At 37.3% G+C, this 27,647-nt stretch overlaps 2 protein-coding genes across 6 annotated transcripts; one reads left to right on the top strand and one right to left on the bottom strand.

Annotated features, from left to right (window-relative positions):
• The first annotated feature begins 86 nt into the window (after positions 1-86).
• On the top strand, positions 87-27,166 carry LOC143896382 (cytochrome P450 307a1). Of its 4 annotated transcripts, XR_013256627.1 has the most exons (6): positions 88-3,311; positions 5,154-5,945; positions 6,136-6,320; positions 22,640-22,807; positions 22,961-23,011; positions 26,831-27,166. XR_013256627.1 is itself a non-coding variant. In XM_077404234.1 (5 exons), the coding sequence occupies exons 1-4, from the start codon at positions 2,912-2,914 to the stop codon at positions 22,802-22,804; spliced, it is 1,542 nt and encodes a 513-aa protein (XP_077260360.1). In that variant the 5' UTR covers positions 88-2,911; the 3' UTR covers positions 22,805-22,807; positions 26,831-27,165. The 4 variants fall into 4 exon arrangements, 3 of the variants coding, with proteins under 3 accessions (XP_077260359.1, XP_077260360.1, XP_077260361.1); XM_077404234.1 differs by lacking the exon at positions 22,961-23,011 and having other exon boundaries at positions 26,831-27,165; XM_077404233.1 differs by lacking the exon at positions 26,831-27,166 and having other exon boundaries at positions 87-3,311; positions 22,640-22,987.
• On the bottom strand, positions 9,289-18,134 carry LOC143896380 (trehalose transporter 1-like protein). Of its 2 annotated transcripts, none has more exons than XM_077404225.1 (5): positions 18,081-18,134; positions 12,827-12,883; positions 11,106-11,247; positions 10,666-10,985; positions 9,289-10,587 (listed from the first exon to the last, which is right to left on the bottom strand). In XM_077404225.1, exons 1-5 carry the CDS (start codon positions 18,117-18,119, stop codon positions 9,622-9,624), a joined length of 1,524 nt encoding a protein of 507 aa, XP_077260351.1. In that variant the 5' UTR covers positions 18,120-18,134; the 3' UTR covers positions 9,289-9,621. The 2 variants fall into 2 exon arrangements, with proteins under 2 accessions (XP_077260351.1, XP_077260350.1); XM_077404224.1 differs by lacking the exon at positions 18,081-18,134 and adding an exon at positions 13,706-14,944.
• Positions 27,167-27,647: the final 481 nt, after the last annotated feature.

The following is a 27,647-nucleotide window of genomic DNA, read 5'->3' as shown; positions in this document are numbered from 1 at the left end:
ATTATCTTTATTAATATTTATCGAATCGAGAATGTGGAAAAATAAGAGATTTTAAATTCTTGAATTACCGAAATTCTTAAATAGTCATTTCCTCCTGAATGCCATTGCATATCCTCGTGTATATAGAAATCATGAGAAGTGACGCGTGCTTCGAACAGATTCTTCCGCTACGAGAGGGATCGCGTACGAAAGCGAAATGAAAAATCGTCCCGACGATGATGGGAACGACGACGACGACGTTGAGGAGAAGGAGGACGACGACGACAGCGGCGGCAAGCTTCCGGCCATGACTCGCAAACGGAGAAGAGAGGGCTTTCCCGTTATGCGCGCCTCGTCTCTAGAGTTGATTTGGCGAGCTGGTGGCGGCGACGGGCAGAGAGGCCGGTACCGCTAGCTTCCCAGAAATCGACTCTCGATAATACGACTCGATACGGATGAAGTAATCTCTCTACTGTCGCGGCGAGTGAGAGGGAAAAAAACCGCGGCATTGACCGGTGGGGGACCGTGTGTGCCATACGATCCCCGCGGAGGACGGGAGCAACGAGAGGATCCCCAGCGGAGAATAGGGGCACATATGCACCACCATAACTCTCATGCTTTATTCATTAATTCGAACGAATTCGAGAGATGCGTCCTTCTTTCTCATCAAAATTACGCATTTCTCCGGTTGGATTTATTTTAACTCGCATATTTGTCCGCGAGTCCTATATAGTTATTAATATACGTATTTAATCAGAAAACGATTTTTGTAAAATCTGCCCTGATTTTATTTATGAATTGTGCCAAAAAAAACCGCGTAAATTCTCAATATCGATGTGATGAGCACAGATTGCACGGACTATGTTTTTTTGTAGAACAATCTCACAAATTTTATTCTGTTTTTTATCCATCCAAAATAAGAAATGCTCAGAGATGTTAATCTCAAACATCTTCAGGATAAAAATTTTAATTCTTATATGTCTTTTCTCTTTACTGTTGTAATTACGCAAATGTATATACATGTATTACTCATCTTTTCCATTATTCTAAGAAAAATTCGCCGGCGGAACCCGCTTGTTTCCCGCGTAAACAATGTTTACGGTTGTAAACTAAATTAATATGGATGAAAGGAAAAGAAGACATCATTAGAATTGTATATTTCACTTCCTTCTCGACGAACAAAACGCATTCGCATAGTTGTCTCACGATTACATAACGCCATTCAGCATCCTTTTGAGACGGATTTCAGATTCAAGATCGATCGATTTATTTTTCTCGGTGAGAAAAGTCGTTCCAGACGTAAACAGAGTCTGGCACCTTAAAGTGTGGCAACGCGGAGGAAAAGTTTTGCAAAAAAAGATTATCGCTACACATATAATAAAGTATTTATATCTGACTTTACAATGTTAAAACGGATAACGAAGTAATCTCTTAAATGCGAGATACTGTCTATAGTGTCTATTTTATCCTTTAATGATAGTGCTAAATAATTTATTCAATCTTAAGAATAAATGTGTGTATAATTTATACGATTGAGATTTGATGACGAAAACGAGATCTCTTTCATCTTTTTTTATCAACGCACAAAGAAACTATAATCCACCTTCTTGTTGCGCGATTCCGTTCTCGCATAGCTTCTTAAAGAGTTTGAAAATGCCATGTCGAACCGGCCAGCCGGCCACTAAAGGTGAAAAAGGTAACTTTGTTCTCCATCCACGTACCTTGTGGTGTACCAAAAGTGAATTACCATTGATCACCGACTTCGACATTCGTCTCGGGTACATCGCCGCGAGTACATCGGGTGGTACCGGCGATCGAGTCGGTCTCGGCGCAGCTGCGAGTACGCGTAGCATACGCTCGCACACTACCATCTTCGCTGCCAGAAAACTCGATGGCACCTTAAGGAGAGAAGTCAAGGGCAAGAAGCGTCCCTTCGTTTGCACTGCCTGGGCCCAGGAGGCCGCGGACCCTACCGGCGATTCCTCTCCCCACCTTCTCCTCTAGCACCCGTCCCTACCACTACGTAGGTTTGCTCTTTGCTTCACCGCCTCCGGGGCCCTTTTCCTCTCTCCCTTTACCCGGCGGACCCGCGATCATCCCTCCGCCGCCGTGTCTGCTTCTCTCCGGCCCTTCTCCCTCAGCTCTGCGAGCTGCGGACCCTACCAACCTATACACGAGTGGGTATGTCCCTTCAAGTTTTCTTGAAATTCGTCTCTGTTTAAGCATACGAGAATGTCCACCACCACCACCTCCTCCTCCTCCTCCTCCTCTTTCTCGTCTTTTTCCACCTCTATCGCCACCACCACCGTCTCCTCCTCCTGCCCTTCCTTCTCCCGTTGCCCATCTTGTTTCAACGCGAGAATCCATATGTATGGGGTTGAGGCGCACAGTGCTCGACGCAAATGTGCTGACTACATTACGCCCGACTATATAAGATAGCCGGACAACCATCCTATCCCCACAGACCGAGTCAGATCGGCGAACCGTTCACAGACGGGCCACAAGGAGCTTGCGTCCCGATCGGCCGATACTCATTCGCGGTGAAGACATCACGTTTACATCACGAGATTGTTTTGTGGAAGACCCGACTATTGTTAACATTTCTGGCGAAGTGAGCAAGAAACTACTAAGAGTTGAAAAATTCGTCTTATCGAAGATATCGGCAGAAGTAACTCAATTATCAAAACCAACGCGTGCTTTGATTTAAAAAAGAATTTATATCCCCGCAGAAAGGGTATAAATCGAAGTTCTGCAATCAGATAACTCGAATTCGAACGGCACGTCTCGAAAATATATCCATCGGAACATTAAAAAGCATCGGGGAACATTCTTCCAGATTGACAGAAAAAAGGGAAGAAAGAAGTATAGAGGAAGAAAAAGGAGGAGACAGAAGATTCTCTTTTAGTGAAGAAATTTGTGATTGTGCCGAAGGATGATTTTTATCAGCGCTACGACGTACTTCCTGCTCGCTATCATTCTGATAGCCTTGGTCCTGATCCTGATGGACTATGTTACGTCGAAGAAGAAGCCGAAGAAATTATATGACGGCGAAGAGTTAGCCGACTTACTAGACCCACCTGGACCAAAGCCATGGCCAGTTCTAGGCTCTCTTCATATTTTGGGACGCTATGACGTGCCTTACAAGGCCTTCGGCGACCTCGTCAAGGCCTACAACAGCCAAGTGATCAAGATCAAGATGGGATCGCTACCTTGCGTCGTCGTCAATGGATTGGAGAACATCAAGGAAGTCTTGATCACCAAGGGCCATCACTTCGACTCCAGGCCAAACTTTATTAGATATCATCTTCTCTTCTGTGGCAACAAGGAGAACTGTAAGTATTTTATTCCTACTTTATTATCAACCGCAAGTTTTCCACCGAAGATCAATTCACACAAAATTAGTTCTATTTTTTAAACTTGTAATATGTTAGATTAATATCAAGGATTTACGGTTAAAAAATTGTAGGGTAGATTTACAACTTATACATTTAAAGCAGTTTTCTGGACGATTTGTTTTCCTACGAATATCTATATGAATAATTAATAAATCAAATAGGAATGACCCACGTGGTCAATTAACACTCTTAGATCGCTCGTCAAAACACAGATTACACGCACACGCAACCGCAACGAATCACTGTCTCAGCAGTTTGGGTCACGTTGCGAGCATGTTTTCCGATCGCACATCCGACATGGAGATCAGAAATTCCGATTGTGATTTATTGTTCATCGGTCGTGAATCATTCGTGAATCAACGATATAGTGTTGGCCTGTGATTTGTTAGCACCTCGTTCGGGAGCTCCCGAAAAATCGCATGCTAACGACCTTGTCATGCGTCGCGCGCGCGCGAGACACGTGAGCGCACATATACGCGCGTATACTCAGACTCACTATACACGTATCTTGTGCACGATGCATGATTTACTTGTCGCGTATATTTCACGCTCGTCCGCGCCGAAACTCGTGCTAAGGTCAGCGTAAGAAGCGGTATCAAGTGCAGGCGGAAAAGGTCGCGCGGTACCACTTTCACGCGTTCCTGGCTTACCCGGCAGCCAGCAAATAGGATCAAGGCTGATCCATCAAAATCGCCGCCGCCGTGCCTCGTGATCCAAGACGATCGCATTAACCCTTTCCATTGCACGCACGTACGCGCCGTAGCGGAGTATTTTATTTTCGCACGCACGTCACAAGCGCCGGCAGCTCTTAATACGGTCACCTGTATAAAAATTTCTTGTTTGTAGAATGAATATTATTATTAGCTACTTAATCCCTGATTTTTTTCGTCACGCGCAATAAATTAATAATGTTTTTCCACACTGATCTTTCTTAATGTTCGCACATGATATTCTAATTTAACTCTCGTTACACATCTAATACGTGGTTTCATTCAATCGTTTGTTATTCAAAAATCTGGCGATACATTTCTGAAATACATTGCCAGATTATCACAGAAAGACAAATGGAGGGAGGAGCTGTCGCTCTTCAGATTCTCGGGCGCCCTGCATGGCGAGAAACCGGGTCACTTCCTGCTGCTGTTTCTTCTCCTGCTTTTTGATTTCATATCAAACGCGCTGAACGACGAGTCGATTTTCTGCCTGAGTCGTGTCCGCTGGGGAATTGATGCCGCATTCGTCTAGCTGCGTTCATATTACATTTCCGCGTACGCAGTGGCGCGCGAAGGTGTACGAAGTAGAAAGGGAGCGCGTGCGAATTTTTCTCTTGCAAAACGATGATGTATCGAAACGCGCGATGTGTTACGCGCACTAGGACGTTTACAAGGCCAAGTTCAACGTTGCTGCCAACCGTGCTGATTGTCTTTTTCTCGATTTAGTAATTTGAGCCGCGATACATTCGTGGAATATATGTATACGTTTAGCTAGCATCACGGCGCGGCGCGGGCGTCCCGACGTCAGCTGTTTCCGTTGCGAGTTACTATATATAAATTGCGATGCGATGAAAGCAAAACTAATTGATGCCGCATTGAAAAATGTCTTGAGTCCGTCTTAAATAAAAAAAAAGAAGAAGAAAAAACGGTTATTCCAAATATTCTCTAAATATATCTTTCAGCGAAATAAATTAAAATGCGCGAATTTTTAATAAAGCGATTTCAATATTGATGTCAACAGAGAAGCGGAATAACGATTAAACCACTCTTTCTTTTTTTTGTTTTACAGCTTTGGCATTCTGCAATTGGTCGGATGTTCAGAAGACGCGAAGGGAGATGTTGCGAGGGCATACCTTCCCGCGCGCCTTCACCACGCGATACAACCAGTTAAATGGGATCATCGGCGGGGAGGTAGACTGGCTGATTAATCACTTGACCGGCATCTCTGGTATTAGCCTGCACGCCAAACCGCTGATCATGCATACGTGCGCGAACATCTTCATCAAGTACTTCTGTTCGCGACGTTTTGGCCTCGGCCATGGTCCCTTTCGCGAGATGATCGAGAACTTCGACAAGGTCTTCTATGAGGTGAACCAAGGATACGCCGCAGATTTTATGCCGTTTCTGATGCCACTGCATCAGCGTAACATGACAAGGATGGCGAATTGGAGTCACGAGATCAGGATGTTCGTCGAGGAGAATATAATCGGGGACCGTCTAGCTAGCTGGAGGTCGGTCATACCTGAGGAAGATTACGTGGACTGCTTGATAAATCACATCAAAACCGACGGTGAACCCAAAATAACTTGGGACATGGCGTTGTTCGCGCTGGAAGACATCGTCGGCGGTCATTCGGCGGTCGGCAATCTCCTCGTCAAGATCCTGGGCTACCTGGTTACTCGGCCGCACGTACAGAAAATAGCGCAGATGGAAATTGATGGAATTGAGATCCCGGGCAAGTTCGTCGGGCTGGAGAACAGAGGAAACATGCCGTATACGGAAGCTATCATTCTCGAAGCGATCAGGTTGATCGCCAGTCCGATCGTGCCGCACGTCGCCAACCAAGATAGTTCCATAGCCGGTAAGTAATTTTTTTCTTTCTTACGACATCAAAATGGATATCACGTAGTTCTTGCTTAGCGTTGAGAGCTTTTGTAATTTAAAGAACTTTACGAAACTGCGAACAAAATTTGTAAATCTTTTTCATTAATATAATCAAAATTGTGACAGTTCATCGTTGATTTTATTTGAATCCTGAATTTTTATTCTAGGCTACAAGATAGAGAAGGACACGTTTATCTTTCTGAACAACTATGATCTAAATATGTCGGATGAGTTGTGGACCTCTCCTAAGGAGTTTATGCCGCAGAGATTCGTGCAGAATGGCAAACTGTTGAAGCCGGAACATTTCCTGCCGTTTGGGGGTGGCCGGAGATCTTGCATGGGCTACAAAATGGTACAATATATCAGTTTCTCGACAATAGCCACTCTGCTAAAAAACTTCAACATATTACCGGTAGAAAAGGAGCTTTACAAAGTTCCTATCGGCAATCTGGCACTTCCGGAGAGTACGTTCAAATTCCGTTTTGAGAGACGATAATATAATGGATAAAAAACGCGCCGACACACAAACACACACACACACACACACACACACACACACACACACACACACACACACACACACACACACACACACACACACACACACACACACACACACACACACAGAGAGAGAGAAACAATATGAATCCTGTCGAATCGATGAAATCGGAGCACGATTTTGATTTCTTGTCAATGATTCGACCACGGGCTGGGCTCTTGAAGACTTCGCCGATTACGCGGAATATCAGCGATCAAAGAGACCGATTGGATTCGAGCGGAAGGCAAGTTTGAAAAAATGGTTCGAGATATTTAATTTAACGTTTCATAGCAATTGAGAGCGCAAGACAAGCGTTTTGCACATCGGCAGAGTTTTTATTAACGTTACGCATCAATTAACGTTAAGTCAGGACCAGCAGCTAGAAAGAGGCTTTTGACTCCAACGAAGCTTTACTTACGTAGGGAGGGTTAGATATGAGAACGAGTAGAGAGTATTCGATTTCCGACGCTAACAGAGCTTTACTGACATTACTAGATCGTTAAGATAGCTAATTGGATCGTTTCTCGACTCATGCCCTAGGCACGAATACACGCGGAGCCCAGTTTCGTTAGTTAAAATATTGGTTAATTATTTTACATTTTATAGAGTTTCTCTTTTTTACTTTGATTTAATCGAGTTACATAATTTAACAAAAATTATATCATATATGAAGCTTAATTCATAATATTTTTGTGACAAGGTAGGTTGACACATTAAGTCCCGACCATGAACAAAAATTGTTTTAGATAGAACATCATGCATCGCCTATTATTTAGTGACTACTCGTTTAGAAAATAAGATCTCGTGAATTGACACATTAAAAGTTTAAAATTATCACATTAAGGAAATGCCAGGGCCAAGTCCGGACGATTCACGCATATAACTTTGATGCTTGAATAATCGATGAAGAAGAAGACTAAAGTTAATTGATAATTCCTTCGAGTTTAAAAGCGTATTATTTAAAGGCTTGATAAGAAATATGCACTTTTTGTGTATATGATTTAGAATCCTTTCGCAAAAGTGAGTTTTGCAAAAGATTCTAATTTTGCATTTTTTAATTCGAAGGTCTAAGATTTTATTTTTACTTGCATATAAAGAGAAATGCGAAATGTGCATTTTGCGTAACATACGTTTTTGTACAGTGTTACATCGCACTTTTATTTCTTCTTCTTCCTCTTCTTCTTGGCACACATACTAAACGACTTTTCGTGTTGTTAAATCATTATGCACGTATTTCACAGTCTTCGTCATATTTCATGACATGAGGTGGTGCGAAGTAATCTTGGAGAGTAATCTAGGAGCACGGGAGCAGAAAAAGTGATTAAAGAAAGAATAATTAGAACATTAAAGTAATACGAGAAAATTTGACATTGTTTTCGAAATGTTTGCATTTTTTATTAAAATAATACCACATAAAATAATAATTATTCTCGACAGAGTAATAATTTTCTTCTCGTACCACCTAGCAAATAATAATTTATTTTGATTATCATTAACATTTATTAGAATATTATGTTATTATTACATATATAATTATTTTATATTATTATCGCTTTTTATTATTATTATCAAATATTGTCAGTAATCATGTTAATCGTCGCCCTATCGTCGCCCTATCCTTTCTCGCCTCGTTTCTCCCACGCTTATACAAATACCCGCGCTTTCACATTTCGTAAGTTGTATATTATTTTGTGTTTGTTATTTAATTATCGCCGTTGTTACGTATTTTTGTTAATTTATTATTTAAGATTTTAACAAGATTTTAATACATGAGACATATATATATATATATGTGTATGTATTTTTACATCAGCATAAATGTATAATATTGCGATAATATACATATAGGTTTAGTATAACTTAAATAATTTACATAACTAATTATAAATTAATTCATCAATTAGTTGCGCGATGAGAGAGTTGGTGAACTATATATAAAATACTTTATGTTCGATAGCTTAAATAAGTTTCCGTCGATATCATCACGCTGTCAATTTCTCCGCGGAAAATACTCTGCACTCTATACAAAGACTCGTAATTGTAAAAGACAATTGTCACGAAGTGACAACTTAATCGCGGAGGAAATCTCGATTATTATCGCAATGACAAAATATTCTTAAATAAATAATAACGAATTTGTGAAACACGTAAATATGAAACTCCTTTCTATACTGTTATCGGGTCGAGACTCGGACGTTATCACGATGCCAACTGTCGACTTCGTCACACTTAACGTGTTAATTATTTGCGAGAACACAATTTACGAGAAATAAACTAGTGATAAGTTTCTCGCTCATTTAGCGCTTAAATAACTATGTGCCTTTATTCACAATTTTGTATTCACAATTGTTTAAATTGTTGAGTAGTAATATAATTTATTAATGATAAGTCTTATATTTAATTAATTATACGTATTATCGATAAAACGTAATCGATTTTACACAATATCTTTTTCTTTAGAAGATCTTCAGAGATACCGTCCATGATATTTAATCTTCCTTCTAGTAACAGGAAATCTTTAAAACGATTTAAAATGATGATAAATTTGGACTGTATTTTGAAGATCTCCGGCTATGCTCCAACTATTGAACAATAAGTACTGAGTTCTAATTAAATAATACGTAATGTGTATTGTCTTATCAAAATATCATCTTTGAGATTGTATATCTCTTGTCTCAAACTAGTACAAACCTAATCTTATTTTAATGTAATTTGCGAACACATTTTACACGTGTAGAAATAAGTATTGATATATGGCATTGTTTTCGTTTTAATGGCAAAACTTTTATCGAGATAACAACACAGTTCCATTGTGTTACGTTTTACTTCTTTTCGTTAGCCTTAAGCAAATATCTTTACTTTTATCTTCTTCAATCGTTTACAAAATATATGATATGATAAAAAGATTTTTACGTATGACGTATTTAAATATCCCTTAAATATCTTTTAAGAGATACCTTGAAGCATCACAGAAAGACTTTTGCATCCGTTTTATTTCTTCCATCGGCCGTGTAATTAATAATCGTACAATCGTACGCTTTGACGTCGTTTTCCTCTATGTAATTAGTATTATCTATTCTTGACGGTTATTTGCCCGCATAAGCAATAAATATTCTTAATTTCTTAAAAGACCAGCGGAGGTCGGAGCGACTATTTCTCCGACTATTATTCCTTCCGTCGGAGACTGCAATTCGATGGACTTCTTTTTCGTCGCAAACATGTCCTCGATTTCACGCAGGGTCTTTCCCTTTGTTTCGGGCAAGAATAATAGAATGAATATTGTGCCGACTAAAGACACGATCGCGAAGAAGAGAAACACGCCGTGCATGCCCATCAGCGACTCCATATCCGGATACGTCTTGATGGTTACCGCACTGAAGAGATAACCTATGGCAACCGTCGAACCGGACAATATATCTTTAACTTTGGGCGGATACACCTCGCCTACCATAGCGAACGGGATTACCAGGTATCCCAAGGTGCTTGTGAATATATACATCACCATGCAAATCACTGGAACCACCCCGTTGTCTGCCATGACGGTTCCCTTCGCGTCTAGAAACAGATAGAGCGACAGGCCGCCCATAAAGATTGTCATCCCAACGCCGGAAATCATCGACGGTATTCGTCGACCGAATTTCCGGGACACCCCGGCCGTCAAAAGACTGGCTACAAAACGAGCAACGCCTATCAATACCGCTCCGAGATAAGGATCTACCTTAACACCCGATTTATCCATGATTATGACGGCGTTGTATATAACCACGAAGATCCCGGAGAACTGTTGGAAAAAGAAGAAGCTGAGCATTATGGCGAACGGCACCAGGGAGCCCCTTTTCAGCAAGTGCTTCAGCATGTTCTGATTCTTCTTCTGCACCCGTGGTTTCAACTCTAACAGAACTTCCGCCGGTGCTGGTTGGTCCTTTGGTATTCCGCGGAATTTTTTCATGATCTCCAGCGCTTCCTCAGGCCGATTTTGATCCCGCAGCCACAGAGGAGTCTCGGGTACCACCAGCAAAGTGAGGGCGATCGCGCACAGCGGGAATAGAGCGCACAGTAAGGCCACCAGTCGCCAGTCATCCTTTGAAAAACACAAAAAGAAACAATAGGATTATGTATTATCATTTATATTGTATACGTGTACTATATGAACATTTACCTTAACAATAGATCCGAAGATATAGACAATGAGGACACCGAGAGCGATAGAAATACTGGTCCATGTAACCATCGTGCCTCGCCATTTCGGTCCCGCTATTTCCGCTACATACACCGTCGTTGGAACCGATGCCATACCCGTGGATATTCCAGAAATCGATCTCCCGATCAAGATCTGCATGTAACTATTCGACGTGTAAATAGTCACCCAACCCGCCATTGAGATCAACGACGTCACGAACATGCTGATCTTTCTTCCTCGCCCCATCACGAGGCTCGAGAGTAGACAGCCGATAGGTGTACCCAGCGCCGATACAGTAGCTGTTGCGCAAATAATAATTTTCACGATAAACGATATATGATGATGAAAATTTATTTTTAATATTGCAAATCGATATTGCAAAGAATTCGTTGAAGGAATGCATTTTTTATGACACTAACCCATCCAATTAGCTTGATTAGCATCGAGTCGTATGTCATCATCGGTTTTCGGCTCTCTCATCGCGGGTTCTGCTACGGCGCTGTAACCGAAACCCATTGCTGGACCCAGTACGACAACATTGGCGCACAAGGCCATCAACACCTGTAAAAGAGAGGCTGCGAATCAGTGAAGAGTCGGCGATATCGGGAAATCGTAACAACGACGTAAGAGTGGCAACGCGAAAAAACTACAGGATAAATATTTGTATTCTCAGTGAGGGGCAAAACCTTGATAAACTTCTCGACGGAGCGGAAAATTTATAACTGGACTTATTTATAGCTATACGAAACACGACGCGAAAAACACGCAGTAAAGAGATAACAGCAATACGGGAGGTAGTGCAGTTATCTTACCACCAAAGGCTAAAGTTAAATAATAAAGCACATATCAATCAGGCATCGAAATTTTTTATCTGAGCAATTTTCTTATCGCGTCAAACACTGCAGCTATTACGTACGTGAATAATAATAGAACCGGTTTATTGAACGATCATGGAGACGAAAGAAGGTGTGTAGCCAGCAATTAAATACATCTTAAAATCTCGCGATAAAATCATAGAGTTTTACTCATTGTCAACTTAAAGACTGAACGCAATGTAATATATAGCGCCCCTCGAATGTAAAATCTTATAAACGTAGATAGCATATATCTTATCATTGCTGATCTCAAGATTTGGAATTTTTGCGACGTCAGAGATAAGCGAAAAATACATAATATAATGCATCTCTATTGCGTCCGAGAATAAGCTTCACTTATGCGAGAATCGTGCAGAAATGGAAATTGAAATTTTAAAAAATATCGTTACTTTGTGCAAAGTGAAACAGCGTCTGCCATCCCATCGATATTATAGATAGATATATGTTGAAAAAAGAGTAAATACAGATAACAGTGCAACTGAGAATTGAAATAAGCAAAGTCTTTCTCGCGTGAATGAAACTGAGATAATTATCGTTGCTCTCGTATTTTTCATCTTCGAATCTGTAACTGACAATTGCTGCTGCAAGGTTAACACGACGACGTTTGCGATCTTTTTTGCGATTAAGAATCGCTCGTGAGTTACATAAACGTTTCCTAACAATCTACATAATTTATTATGAATAAAAACGAATTAACTTGAGGAAATCTGTTCGACTACACATCCTGTTTTTATTTCGTCATTTAATTTACGATTTATTTTCATTTTTATTACTACATTTTAATTACAAGATTATTCGACAAAAGATCAAAGAACGCGCAATAAACGAACTCGGATGTATCATTACCGAGATATAATATCTTGAAAATCGCAGAGAAAAAAATTGTGATGTTTTATTGGGAAATCGTGTGCATATCTCAATTGCCAAAGCATATCGAACGCGTGTTTAGTATCACTTAGCCACGCGAAAACAAATTAATTGAGTATAATAAAATGTACAAATATTTAACTATAGTATTTACGAATTATTTGTTTTTGATGTAGATTAATGAGATAATAATTAGCAATTTTGTCAACAAAATACGCTGGTTATTCTAAGAAATAATTTATGTCAACGCTTAGATTTGATAAGTAATATTATTATCCACGGGTATATAATATAATATATTGAGTCACTTAAGCATCGCCTCTTATGGAAAGTAATCCATTAAAAAAAGAATTTTGCGCGAATTGTTTCTACAGACATGTAAAAAAATGTTATCGTACTTGATAGGTTGTTCCGGCTCGTTCCCACTTTTTTTCATCGGTGACGCTGGGTTCTACCTGCAAAAAAAAAAAGATTAACAGAGTATTAATCGTTTATTATCGATTTAATCGTTATTATCGCATTTCCGTAATATATATAATTTTTAGAGCTGAAATATACATTTTAAATTATAATATATCAGAACTGATTTTTGTTGCGTTTTTCTTCTAATCGTACCTAACACATGATTTATCTACTAGGAATAAAAATAAAAACTGACAGATTTGACGATTTTAAATATAGTTAAACGTTTTTAAATGCATATAAAAGAATGTTTACACGTAACGACTATTAATGTTTCTCGTAGTAAAATTTATTATATGGACTGCTTGATAATGTTAGAAAAATGAAGATTAAAACGGTACTAAGCTTGATAAATTCTGAATTGTTATCGCGATTCGGGAAATGACTAACTAATATTTAGAGATATATTTCTAGAGTTAAAAGAAAGGAAGACGAAGAGGAAATACGGGGAATAGACCCCAGATAAACGTAATCATAATAAGCCCTCTCTAAATGAGTGCGATTATGTGATGGAAAAAACTTGAAAAGAAAGAGCAAGAATATCAATTTTAACTAGTTTTCAACCAGATTTTTACATAAAATTTTTTTCTAGCAATGACACTGAGAATTGACAAAAGATTAAACGTGGAGTATTATTTTTTCTTTTAGAGACGGAAAAAATACAAGATGTACTAAAATGCAATAATTTTAGCCACAAAAGACGATGTATCGAAATTTAAAAAAAAATTTATAATTTACAAATTTGTAATAAATGTGTAATAATTTAAAATTTGAGTTTATATTACATATTTTGCCGGAAATATATGTATACATACCTTGATCTCTACGCACGCCGATGCGCGCTCACTCATATTGTTAACATCGGTTTGTCTACTCTCACCATTAACGTGCTCGTTCACATTATTATCTTTTTGTTCATTTATACTGTTAGTATCTATTTGTTTGATTGTATTATTAACGTCCATTCGTTCATTCGCATTATTGACGTCCGTTCGTTCGTTCGCGGTATTAACGTCCGACGTGTTCGTCATGGTGTCTTTTCCTCTTTAATATTTTATTTTCCGATAATTAACCGTGTCAATCAAATAATAATACAACAATAGTAACCTATATGCGGTGACTTTTTTTGCAAAAGAACCTAATTTGTAATTTTAGAAAAAAGTGTTAATCCTTTTTGTCTTCTTTATCAGCGTCACCTCTTCTCATTCTCTCTCTTCCGCGGTTCAATCGTTTATATATTTTTACAATACTCGATTCTGTATTTATATACTTGATAATATGCTCGATATCGTATCGCAAAGTACTTTAAACCTTCATCATCATTCTTCGACCACTTGCATATAGCTGAATATTTAAAAGATACGAAAGCGTGAAATGATTTGAAATTCGACTGTTGCAAAGATGCGAAAGCGTTGAACGGCTTGAAATAAATTAACTGCAATGCCGTCCCGTCCAGACATATGCGGCGAGTTTCGAGATCGCGTCTCCTTCCTTCACTCTCAGTCTTCTTTGTCCAGATATAATAATGTCGTATAAAAAATACCGATCGTACATATAACAAATACTGATTTGCACGAAATGGTTTATTCTGCAGAATTATCTGTTCGTATTATTATCGATAATGTTTCTTGCGGAAAATTATGATCCGCGTTTGAGATTGCGTCTTCGATTATATGACAAACGTATCTAATTTACGATCAGCGATTTTATTGTTTCAAACGAAGTCTTTCAGATATATACCAGATTGCTCCGGAAAATTCTAAGAAATAGCTTCCGTTTTCCGATCCGTTTTATTTTCAGATCTGAGAAAGTACGCGTCGAATGTCCGTTTAATATTCAGTCCGAGCAATCATCTCTCTTTATCGTAATAAGTTTGAGATTTTTATAAATATGTCAAGTCTCTTTTTTTTCGCCGCACGATTGATCTTCTTTTAATAAATAGTTGGGGGTATTTTTCTTTGTGTGTACGCCGCGAGGAAGTTCTCGCCCGATATATATTCCGACATCCGTGAGCCTCTCGAGATGTAAGCTTCCGATGTAGCCGCGATTGTGACCAGTACTAACTGGGAACTCGTTATTGACTGAGGACGACGCACAGAATTTATCTACTGCCACCCGGCCACGTTTCTCCACTCCGGGACCATTTGCGCCGCCTGCGCGATGATCTGCCATATCGGAGCTGAACGATGCTCGCGCGAATGTCAAATATATATACATATCCAACATTACATTTCTGTTATTGAGAATTCCGTACTGATAAAGAGGCGATTAACAAGACAATCGAAAGATTATTGATAATTGACGGGACGCAAATCTGTGCGTGATAATGTTTAATCAGGCAGAGTAATTGACAATAACAGTGACAACAATGGTAGCGTAATTTATTATATTATCGCAAGAATTATCTGACTGACAGAGAAAGAAAAATTAAATGCATATAATTCTGTTACATCAAAAAGAAGAGAACGTAAGAGAAGCAATAAGTATATACTAATAACAGGCAGAGCTATATATATATATCTTCTTTGTATTTATTTCGCGATGTTATATATTTTTTTGTTAAATATATATGCGGATATTGTATGTTGGATTAAGCAGTTCAATAATTTTTGAAGCAATTAATTATATTCTTAAAAATTACATATAATTTTATATAATTAATTACATTTTAATAACAATTATATAAAGTACTGACAAATTTAATCATTCCAGTCTGATTAAGACAAAATATCTCTCTTACTTGCTTAAATTATTCAATAATGGATATTAGGGAATGTGACGCGCTAATTAAAATCTTTATATACGTTGTTTATCCGTAGCAAATAAAATTTGTAACACGTCACAAAACTAAGCACGTCAATACTTAATCTGAAACATCTGTTTGTCAAATCCAGTCAAAGTGAAAGGCTAATTAGCAATCGGTGTGAGACTTCAATATAACTTCACGCTTCGATTGATTCTGCGCTACAAATTTATTGTGTGACTTTTAAATTCTTTCCGGTCGTATTTGTGCTCCGCTCGTCTTGACAGTAACTTACCTAACTTCCTCGAACGAGATATACATATCGGAATTATCGTGACGTAATTTTTATAACACCCCGTTAACTTATCGATTCCTAAGGTGAACACTCATTAAGAAATACATTTTATATAAGCAATTAACATATATTTGTAAATTATGCATTGTGATCAATGCCATCTTGAAACATGAATAATTTAAATGCGACGCCCTTGGTGCTATATTTAGATAAAAATTATGGCGTATATACAAGAATATTTAAATTTGTACCGAAAAGTGATAACGACATTTCATAACAACAACGAATGTGACGTCGTTTTTAGTCTCCTACAAATGACATATATCGCTGTTATCGCGAGACATCATAAACAAACAATGTTAACACTTGCAAAACAGATCTCAATACAATCGCAAACGTAATTAACACGAGATGTAATATTTCGCTTAATATCGGCGACATTTGCATACGAGCAGCATTAATTGCAGAAGATATTTATAGATGGGTTTAATAAATTTGCGAGTTGTTTTCTTCTTTTCTGAGCTCATTTAATTTGACGGTGACCTATAGGTATACATAGATCCCGTTCGAAGAAATTACGCAAGTTACTGCCAAGACGAGCAGAACACAAATAAGACCGGAAATAATTTAGAAGTCACATAATAAATTATTGTTATGCATATCATCGCACTTCATTAATTTTTATCGACAATTTACCATAGTAGACAGTTTTCAATAACGATGTATAGATATCTTTAAAAAAAATAGATCTTATATCTTAAATAAATTAAAAATTACAATTTTTTATTTTATCTTTTACATAAATTTATACATTTGTTTAAAAAATATATATTGTTATATATGTGTATTATTTAATGTTTTATTATAAATACACTTGGATAAACTAATATTAAATACAATTATAAATAATTATTAATTCTTCTTAAAGTACTATGATTCATTGTAGAGGATTTGAAATTAAAACATGTCTTGATATGTGCGTCATTAAAGAACACGTTTTAATAATGATAGTGCTAAATACCGTTTAATTGTAACAAAAGCACATTGCGTCAGATGCATATGGTTCATGGTTAAATTAACATTCTATTAATCTATTAACCCTGGTTCTGTGGTTGGTATTTTAGGATCGACAGAATCATACACGCACACACATATGCATATACAAATTAAAAGTAATTAAACACAACTTCATATAAAACAGTAAGCCTGTACGTAATACAGCATGAGAATGTTATCACTATCACGGAACTCTTAGCGCTTGCGTAAGAAGATTAAATCGTCACTACGGTATCGCGTGCACGTCACAACGAGCCGATCTCCGAGGCCGGTCGGTCGGCAATACCATTCGCTCGTGAGACCGATCAATTCTCGGCGAGATGGAAAATTTGTGCGATATTCAGCTACGTCAAACTTTGCGCGATCACCACGCGTTTATATCGCGATGAAATTGCAATAAAAAACCGAAGCAAATTTGCAGACGACGATTGCATTGCCATTATTACCTATAATCACGAGATTATTAGATCTCATTATCGCTTGTAATCGTATAAGATTATTACACCTCATTAAAGTGCAATAAGCGCAACAAATAGTGCGGAAAAGATCAAAGTATGATGTCGATCCTGAGTGCAGATCTTATTTGATTATACATTTGACATATATCTATTGTGCTTTATTTGAACATTTATTTATGATATCAAGTTCAATTTAGCGATTCACAATTTTTGATAGGATTCAGGGGGAAAATGTGCATTCAAAATATGTCGAAATTTGTCGTATAAACAGGATTAGATCGTTACTTTTCTTACAAACAAAAAATTATTTACGAATATAGAAAACGGGCTAACTTAGAACCAAGCTCGGTAAATATGATGCGCGAAAGTTTTTATTTTTATTTTTATTTTACATATTTTCCAATCTTGACTGCGCGCCGACTAAATTTGTTAGATTTGAAACACAGCTCCGGTTGGAGTAGTAAAAAATTAGTAAACAATTATTTTATATAAATCTGATATTTCAGTTTAGATAAAAATATGTAAATATGCATAAGTGAAGTCTTTGACGAAAGGTACAGCAAGCTATAATCGGAATGCACTTGATCATATGTTACAAAACAGGATGCGAAGTTCGAAAGGTTCGTTGACCTACTTACCGGAATGAAATGGCTACATTCTTCATCGGGAGAAGACATATTTCCAGATATATTAATATGTCTGTGCAGCGAAATTGTAATCACCTTTTATGCATCTATTTTAATAAACTAGAAATTTTCACTTTAAAATCCGTGTGTATAATTCTCAACGGTTCATTGATGTGACTCGACGTTCTTTTCGCAAGATCTATTAGAGTATTAGACGAACACGCTCTATTTATCGATAAAGAATACACACACAGTGAGATGCGTTTATTACATCGATAACAGATACTTTTTCTCGGGAATGAAATTGTTGTTCACGTTAAAGTATAGCGCATAGCACATAAAAATTATATATATCTTCTGGATCGTTATCGGTATACTCGTCCGTATTATCGATATCGATGAAAACATATGCATTAACTTCAAAGTCATCCGGTTTGTCTTGTGTTTTCTCTGATGAAAGCGCGCACTAAAACTGACTTGTTTAACCACTTGACATTGCTATATGAGCGCCACAAGTGAGACTCGCGTTTATTAGATTTGGAATGTATTCGGCGCCTTACGAGTGATACTCGTGTCTGTTAGATCTGGACAGTAATTTACAGTTAGATCTAGATAATAATTTACACACAATTATTATCGCCGTATATTGTATTTTCCAGAAAAATATAAACAAAAATATTTTTAAAAAATATTTAAAAAGTCGCATTGTGCGGTCAACAAATTCTCACGTTATCAATGCATTAACTATGTAATTAACAAAGTATTTTTAACAATAGGCTTGTTAAATTATCACATAATTGTGCCCGTAATGACAGTATGACATTGATCGACCACGAGCGAGTTGATATGGTCTTGACTTTTTACAATGTTGGACGTATGTACACGTGGCGATGTATGTGACAAACGAGTATATCGCGAGGAATTTTTATTCAAAGTGCGTTATCATTCATGAATTATTCAATGAATCCTTTGTCTGTGTTTTAATCGCAATATCGTTATAGTAGTGTCACACACATTGAGTGAAATAGATTATATATATGTGTATATATATATATATATATATATATAATCTGTGTTGCAGTTTCTTTATACTGCTATTACCAACTTGAATGCAATTAATATAGAAGCCGATTTGGGATATTCCTCCGTAATCCTTCCGATATTAACGAGTAACACATCATTTTAAGCGCTACGGAGCAGGTACCTTTATATTGGAAACTGTTTTTAATAAAAAATTAATACTATTTGTCACTACAAAATATGCCTATTAGTAATATTGATAACAGTTATTATTTATTTTTGTAACACTCGATATGTATGACTTTCAATCAACTGCTGTGAACAATCCAATCAATAACCTGTGTGCATGCTTTTTATTGTTATACTGCACAAATTTACATGTAAATTGATAAAATTTTGTAAAATGTTAAAAAATATTGTTTGTAAAATGTAATTATTTGCGCACACACACATAACAGTGGAAAAATTTTTGTCTAGTTATTTTTTGCCACTAAACTGATCGGTTGTCTCTTATGTCCTCTTACTATGGTTTATGGAAGACGTTGCAACATGATAATAGGTATGCGTAACCTATTCTTTGGGATGGAGCCTGATTGCAAGTAGTTATAATGTGACACAACTCTTCATTGGTAGAGCACTAACGGGTGAGGAATTCGAGGAATCGCGAGATCAGATTACTTTCAATTCGTGATTCATGATTATATATTTTTTACGATCGTGATACGCTTAATAAAAAATTATTTGTTGTTGAATAATTTCAAAAGCATAAAGGTTGAGATGTAACTTTATGTGCCTTGATAAATCATTGATAAGTAATTAGCTATCAGCTATCACTCAATAAGTAAGAAATGTAAATCGTGTAAATTGATGCAAATGTATATATAATTCTAAAGCTGGATCTGCTGGATGCGCAATGCTAGGCGATAGCGATAGCAATAGCGACAAAATTGCCGACATAGCTACAGCATTATAATACGCGGCTTCCGATAGGTTGAAAATTCTGTCGCTATTGCTACCGCTATCGCAATGCATTGTGGCATCCAGCTTAAGAATGCCATTGCCATGAAAAATTTTCTCAAATTGTTATCCCTAAAGCCCTTTACACAATGCTAGGCGATAGCGATAGCGATAGCGATAACGAACAAATTTCCGAAAAAGCTACAGCATTGATACAGTTTCTAATAGATTGAAAATTTTGTCATTATCGCTACCTCTATCGGATGGACATGCAATGTCCCGAAAAGTCAAAATCCCAAAATTTAAGAAATGTGACAACGTGCCGAAAGGGTATAATCTTGAAATCTTTTAGAAACGCGACAATGTGCCGAAACGTCATAATCCCGAAATCTTAGAAATGAGACAATGTCCCGATAAGTTATACCGTTTAATCGTATATATACTTTGACGACTGCCGTTAAATTAACTTAACGATAAAAAGCATACAGTTTCAGGATCGATACTATATATAAATTGACGATATTAAGTGATACATTGGCGATTTTGACGACAGTGAACAAATAATATAAATTCATCTTATATCTCTCTCTCTTGACGAGAACATATTTATTCCATATAATTTTAGCCAAAAATGACTCGGATTTTGATATAGTTCCGGAGTCAACGCGCAACAAAAATACTTAACAAAAATTCATGAAATCAGCTTTAAAAAAACATTATAAACGAGAAAAAAAGGCTAAGACCATTTTGTAGTGTTTGTCTATCATTTTTCTATACCTAATAGTATTTATGATTGCCGAAATATATACGATAAATCGCCCGGCGCACGTTTCGTTAGGATCTTGCGCGCTTTCTCGTCTTAGTAAATCGAAACTGTAAAATTGCCAGTATTAATAATATACACGTCCAATAGGACAGATTTCAAACTAACGCGTGCTTGTTGAATCGTCTTTCTCTCGTGTGTGCGCGGTTGCCGAGATATAAACGTTTAGTGAAAATAAAAAATCGCTTGGCGCCCGAATTCATAAGATTTTGCGCGCTTTCTCGTCCTAATAAACGGAAATAAACAATTGCCAATAATAAAAGTGAGCAATTCTAATAGAATAGAGCACGATCTAAAAAATGCTTTTCGAATCATCTTTCTGTCTTTTACGATTGCCGAGATATAAACGTTTAATAAAAATGATGTAAGCGGCGCCGGCGAGGCGCGTGATTCTTTTGGCCAGCTCGCGCTTTATTGCTTTAATAAACGAAAGTTCATAATTGCGAGTAATACAGTTAAGTAATATCAATAGGGCAAAGTACGAAGTACAAAGTCTTTTTTTAATCATCTCTCTATCATTTACGGTTGCCGAGATATAAGCGTTTTATGAAAGTCAGAAATTATTTGGCCCCCGATCTTTACGGCACGCGCGCGCTTTATCCTGTTAAATAAACGGAAGGACTTAATTGTTAGTGACAAAATCTAGATATTCCAATAGAGCGCAGAGTATAAACTAAACAGTCCTTTTTGAATCATCTCTATATATTCGGTGATTTCCCAGATATTTGCGATAAACGATGGGGAAGACTTTCTGGCGTCGAGCCAGCGACACATGGCCTTGACCTACTTTCGACGAGCAGCTGTACATTATTGATTTACTTTCTAAATTGACCTTGACCTAGATCGCCGAGTCCGGGAATGACGCGGCGCGTGCCGCGGCGTGCACGCGGCAACGTCCATCGTAAATATTTTGACGTTTTCGCTAACTGATTTTTAAAGATTTATTTTAAGTAGCGAGTTGCCTGCTTCCAAAGCAGCGTCGTTTACGCTGTCACAGCTAGCTTCCTCCCTAATATGAGATGTATTATTAATGATATTGCAATCACATTAGCGCTAATTACAATATTTTATATGTATATGTTGTTTTTTAATAATGTTTATATCTGTGGTGGTTGCTGCGATATAAGAATTTATTGATTCGTTGGTTAGAGCAATATGCGTTTTAAAATTTTTTATCGTTAAATCTTGTTTAAGAGATCATGCCTTGTATTAAGAAGCATACTGTTAATTGGAATAAACATTGTATTATTAATTTCTAATGTATTTTGACAAAGATCTGACGATAAACATTACTGGGATATTAGTGATTATCATTAAGTACCTGCCATATTTTTTATTTGTGTTTATTAATTAATAAAACAAACTGTTTACTAAAAACTTATAGGTATATACTTCATAGTTCGAAAAGAACATTATTCATTACTCCCTCACCCCCCCCCCACCAGTTAATTCTTTGTTTTCGTCTTTATTGCTAATTTTGCGATATTCGTCCCCACATGTTGCGTGCGCGTGAATTATACATTCATATCTCTATATGTATACATAAACTTGGAACATAACACTACCGTGTCTCTTGATAAGCAAATGTAATTAATAAATTATTACATAACTAATTTAATAAATAATATAATATTAAATTACTATTAAGTAGTAGCGAGAAACATATTGTGTATTCGTTAATACGCTTGAAAGATCAGAAAAATTATAAAAAGAATTTTACGTTATAAGAAAAGCGAAAATCTCGAGTTTAGAGTCGTTTTTAATTCCTCAGAAATCGCTCCTGTTACGCGGGAAACATGATGAGCAAGGAAGGTGCAGAGGTATTCGGAGCAGCGGCACGTCTACCCCCACTTATTACCCATCACCGTCGGAAAGGCGTGGCGGCGCGCGGCGGCCACGGCGCGGATGCCCAGCCTACGGCCAATCAGAGCGCTAGCAGGTATGCATAGAAGGGGCAGTAGGCTCCCGCGCTCTGACCAATAGCAGCGTGACTAAGCGGAGGCAATGTGGGGAGGCAACACCTTCGTTTAGAATACCTCCGTCAACCTCCTTGCCTAACATGCTATGCTAATACTTTTACCGATTTAAACAGAGTTTTCGACACCGAGAATCGCCATTTTCGCCTAGCCTCTTATCCTAATATGTAAGTACTTTCAACTATTTTTATGATCTTTTGTGCATCTCTACCTCTACGATACGTGAACAATTCTTTTATTGTTTAATTTTAACCTAACATAAAAATATGAAACTTTTGTTATTATTATTATTATTATTATATTTATTAATTATAGTATACGTTTAAATTACAAATAATTGACGCGTATGTGGCACGCAATAACGCTCCAACTCCAACTCATTTTTCACGCTAAACATGACACTATAGCGAATTGAGAAGACCCGTAATATATGTATATGTATACGCAAAACAGCTGTTTTTTCACAAAACAGCAAGATATTAACTTACATTACTTTGCTAAAAAATTTCTAATTATTTAATAAAGATTAAAAAGTTCGTGAAACAATTATAAGCGTTGTGTCAACGTATATTTTTCGACGGCATTCGTCGCTCTTTTCTCTCGTTGCCGCGTTGGCTAGAGTTATGAAACAATATTCTAGAACCTTTTATCATTTAACCTTGTTCGATAAAGCATGCCTCACATTAAAGGACAGATAATATTAATGTATTTCTCGAGATTCCTCTTGTGTCATTCGTCGCACATAATCTCGGACCTTTTGTCTTCCCGAGCGCCGTCCGACGGCACTCGACGCTACCTTATTCTCGTTGCCTAACATTATGCAACAATATTCTAAAACTTTTTATCGTTCAATGTTGTTCGAGAGAGCATACTTCACGTTAAAGGATACATAACAATGATGAGATAAATGTATTTCTCGAGATTTGTTTGGTGTTGTTTGCCACATTTCGACGCTCCCAATTTTCTCGCCGAGCGTACAGCAACGGCATGCGTAGCTCCTTTTTCTCGTTGGCTAGCATTATGCAACATCATTCTAAAACTCTTTATCGTCTAATATTGTTCGAGAGAGTATGCTTCGCATTAAAGAACACATAACGATATTAAAATAAACGTATTTCTCGAGATATTAAGTCGGTGTCGCGTATCCGAAGTTCGGCCCTCTGAAAAACGATACGCGACACCGACTGAATCTCGAGAAATAAGTTTATTTGAATATCGTTATGTGTCCTTTAATGTGAAACATACTCTCTCGAACAATATTAGACGATAAAGAGTTTTAAAATGCTGTTGCAAAATGCTAGCTAACAAGAAATGCGTGTATAGCCGCACGGCCACGAATACCGTCCGGCGGCTATCGGTGAGAAAGTCGAAGCTCTGAAATGTTAAAATAAAATCGCTCGGCGCACGTTTCGTTAAGATCTTGCGCACTTTCTCGTCCAATAGGGCAGATTTCAAACTAACGGAGTGATAGTTAAATCATCTTTCTATCGTTTGCGGTTGCCGAGATATAAGCGTTTAATGAAAATGATGAAAGGCGATTATTGCTTTAATAAACGAAAGTACATAATTGCGAGAAATATAATTGAGTGATACCAATAGGGCAAAGTATAAAGTACAAAGTCTTTTTTTAATCATCTCTCTATCATTTACGGTTGCCGAGATATAAGCGTTTTATGAAAATCAGAAATCATTTGGCGCCCGATCTTTACGGCACGCGGGCGCTTTATCATGTTAAATAAACGGAAGGACGTACGTGTTATTAGTAACAAAATCCAGACATTCCAATAGCGCAGAGTATAAACTAAACAGTCCTTTTTGAATCATCTTTATATATTCGGTGATTGCCCAGATATTTGCGATAAACGATGGGGAAGACTTTCTGGCGTGAAGCCAGCGACACATGGCCTTGACCTATACTTTCGACGAGCAGCTGTACATTATTGATTTATTTTCTAAATTGGCCTTGACCTAGATCGCAGAGTCCGGCGGGAATGCCGGCGCGCGGCGTGTGTGTGTGTGTGTGTGTGTGTGTGTGTGTGTGTGTGTGTGTGTGTGTGTGTGTGTGTGTGTGTGTGTGTGTGTGTGTGTGTGTGTGTGTGTGTGTGTGTGTGTGTGTGTGTGTGTGTGTGTGTGTGTGTGTGTATGCACGGCAACGTCTATCTGTAAAATTCATAAATATTTCGATGTTTTTGCTGATTTTTAAAGGTTTATTTTAAGCGAGAGGCCTGCTTCCAAAGCAGCGTCGTTTACGCTGTCACAGCTTCCTCCCTAATGTAAGATGTAGATATTATTATAATGATATTGCAATCACATTAGCGCTATTTACAATATTTTATGTCGTTTTTGAATGATGTTTATGTCTGCGGTGCGGTTGCTGAGATATATAAGAATTTATTAATCGTTGGTTATATGCATTATGCAAAAGCATTTTATAACTTTCTATCGTTCAATCTTGTTCGATAGAGCATGCCTCACATTAAAAGATACACAACAATGATAAGATGAACGTATTTCTTGAGATTAGTCCCGTGTCGTTCGTCGCATTTCGGACCGTCGCGTCCTTTTGCCGAGCGCGAGCGACGCCGCGGCATTCCCGGACTCGGCGATCTAGGTCAAGGTCAATTTAGAAATAAAGTAGGTCAATGTAAAACTCGTGACAGGTGTCTCGTCCGCGCGCCCGCCGCTCAAGTATATAGGTCAAGGCCATGTGTCGCTGGCTTGGCGAGAGAGAGAGAGAGAGAGAGAGAGAGAGAGAGAGAGAGAGAGAGAGAGAGAGAGAGAGAGAGAGAAAGTCTTTCATCGTTTATCGCAAATATCTGGGCAACCACCGAAGATATAGAGACGATTCAGAAAGAACTGTTTAGTTTATATACTCTCATACTCTGCGCTATTGGAATATCTCGATTTTTTTACTAACACGTACGTCCTTCTGTTTATTTAACATGATAAAGCGCGCGCGTGTGCCGTAGAAATCGGGCGCCAAGCGAATTTTTATTTTCATTAAACGCTTATATCTCGGCAACCGCACACGATAGAAAGACGATTCAACAAGCACTTGTTCGTTTGAAATCTGCCCTATTGAACGTAGTTATTATTAATACTGGCAATTTTACAGTTTCGATTTACTAAGACGAGAAAGCGCGCAAGGTCCTAACGAAACGCGCGCCGGGCGATTTATCGTATATATCTCGGCAACCATAAATAATATAGGTATAGAAAAATGATAGACAAACGCTACAAAATGAGTTTAGTTTTTTTTTCTCGTTTATAATGCTGTTTTTAAGCTAATTTCATAGAATTTTTGTCAAGTATTTTTGTTGCGCGCCGACTCTGAAATTATATCAAAGTCCGAGTCATTTTTGGCTAAAATTATATGGAATAAATATGTTCTCGTCAAGAGATATAAGGTAAATTTATATTAGTTGTTCACTGTCGTCAAAGTCGCCAATGTACCACTTAATATTGTTAATTTATATAGTATCGATCGTAAAACTATATGCTTTTTATTGTTACGTATATAATTTAACGGCAGCCGTCAAGGTATACGATTGAACGGTATATAACTTTTCGGGACATTGTCTCATTTCTATAAGATTTCGAGATTATGCCCTTTCGGGACAATATATGAGTTTTCAAATTTTTGCACATTTTTTTCAGGACTTTGCATGTCCACCGACTCCACCGCTATTTCTATCGTCTATAATAGCATTGTGTATAAGGGGCTTAACTGGGAATGAGTAACGTGTATAATAATAAAAAAAAGAATAACGGCATGTTTTTCTTATATTACTGCGCTTAAAGTTATTTATTAATTAATTGAATATTGACATGGATACGATAAGTGCAAGCGCGTTTTACCAATTTTTAAGACGCGAGATTTCATTTATGTGAAAGAGTGACAAATTTTCTCCAGACTGGCTGCTTGCTTAATGACGAGGTAAATGAGATCAATTCGTATTAATTAAGAATACTTTGGAAATTTTCAGACACTGCCTCGGATATGTGTTCATATAATGTTATGGAAATTTATTTAGAAGAAATCTCTACAACTTCATGGAGAGAAGTCCTTACGATTACTCTGAATGTAATTGTTACAGTTGGAATTCTGGCCGTTTATCTTTTAGGATTTGTTATCCAGGTAGCAACGTTATGTCTGCAGTTTAAATAATTTTTTATTTATAAAAAATAAAGAGACAATAAATTAGACAGAATTAATCATGTCAAATTTTATCTAATACAGTATTTTATTTATGCTTTAAAGTCAATTTTTAGATTTTATCTTAAATGTACAAAATTACTTTCATATATGTAAATAAAATTTAAAACGATCCTACTCTGTAAAAATGATATATATTTTATAAATAAATTAATTTATATTAATTTATATTTAGACCGTATTTAAAAAATCTATATTATTTTAGAATAATTGGAGGCTAATAGCAGCGATTTTTACCTTTGATATGCGTTATGTTATGCGTTATTTATTTCATGGGCGAGAGGGTTCTATATATTTATATGTGGTTGCTCTTGAAAGGCCGAAAAGAGGCAGCCAGGATCGCTCTACTACTTCGAATCCGTGGCTTGCGCCAGGAAACGATAGAATTTCAGGAACAATTTGCCAGAATGGTAAACTACTATGAGACGACAAATAATTTTGAAATATCTCGAAACTGTCAATCAGAGTTCTCCTCTAATACTAGAGAGATGGGAAAGTGATCGTTTCCTACCTGGAGCGTATGGAGCAATAAACTGAAGAGCATCCAGGGAATAACTCTTTTATCAGAAGTGTGGAAGCCGTTATTT

This window comes from Temnothorax americanus, unplaced genomic scaffold (assembly GCF_048541705.1).
Source record: "Temnothorax americanus isolate GAGA-0224 unplaced genomic scaffold, ASM4854170v1 Scaffold18, whole genome shotgun sequence".
NCBI classification, from domain to species: domain Eukaryota; kingdom Metazoa; phylum Arthropoda; class Insecta; order Hymenoptera; family Formicidae; genus Temnothorax; species Temnothorax americanus.
Note: the sequence above shows the minus strand (reverse complement) of the source record. Positions and strands in the feature narration are given on the sequence as shown.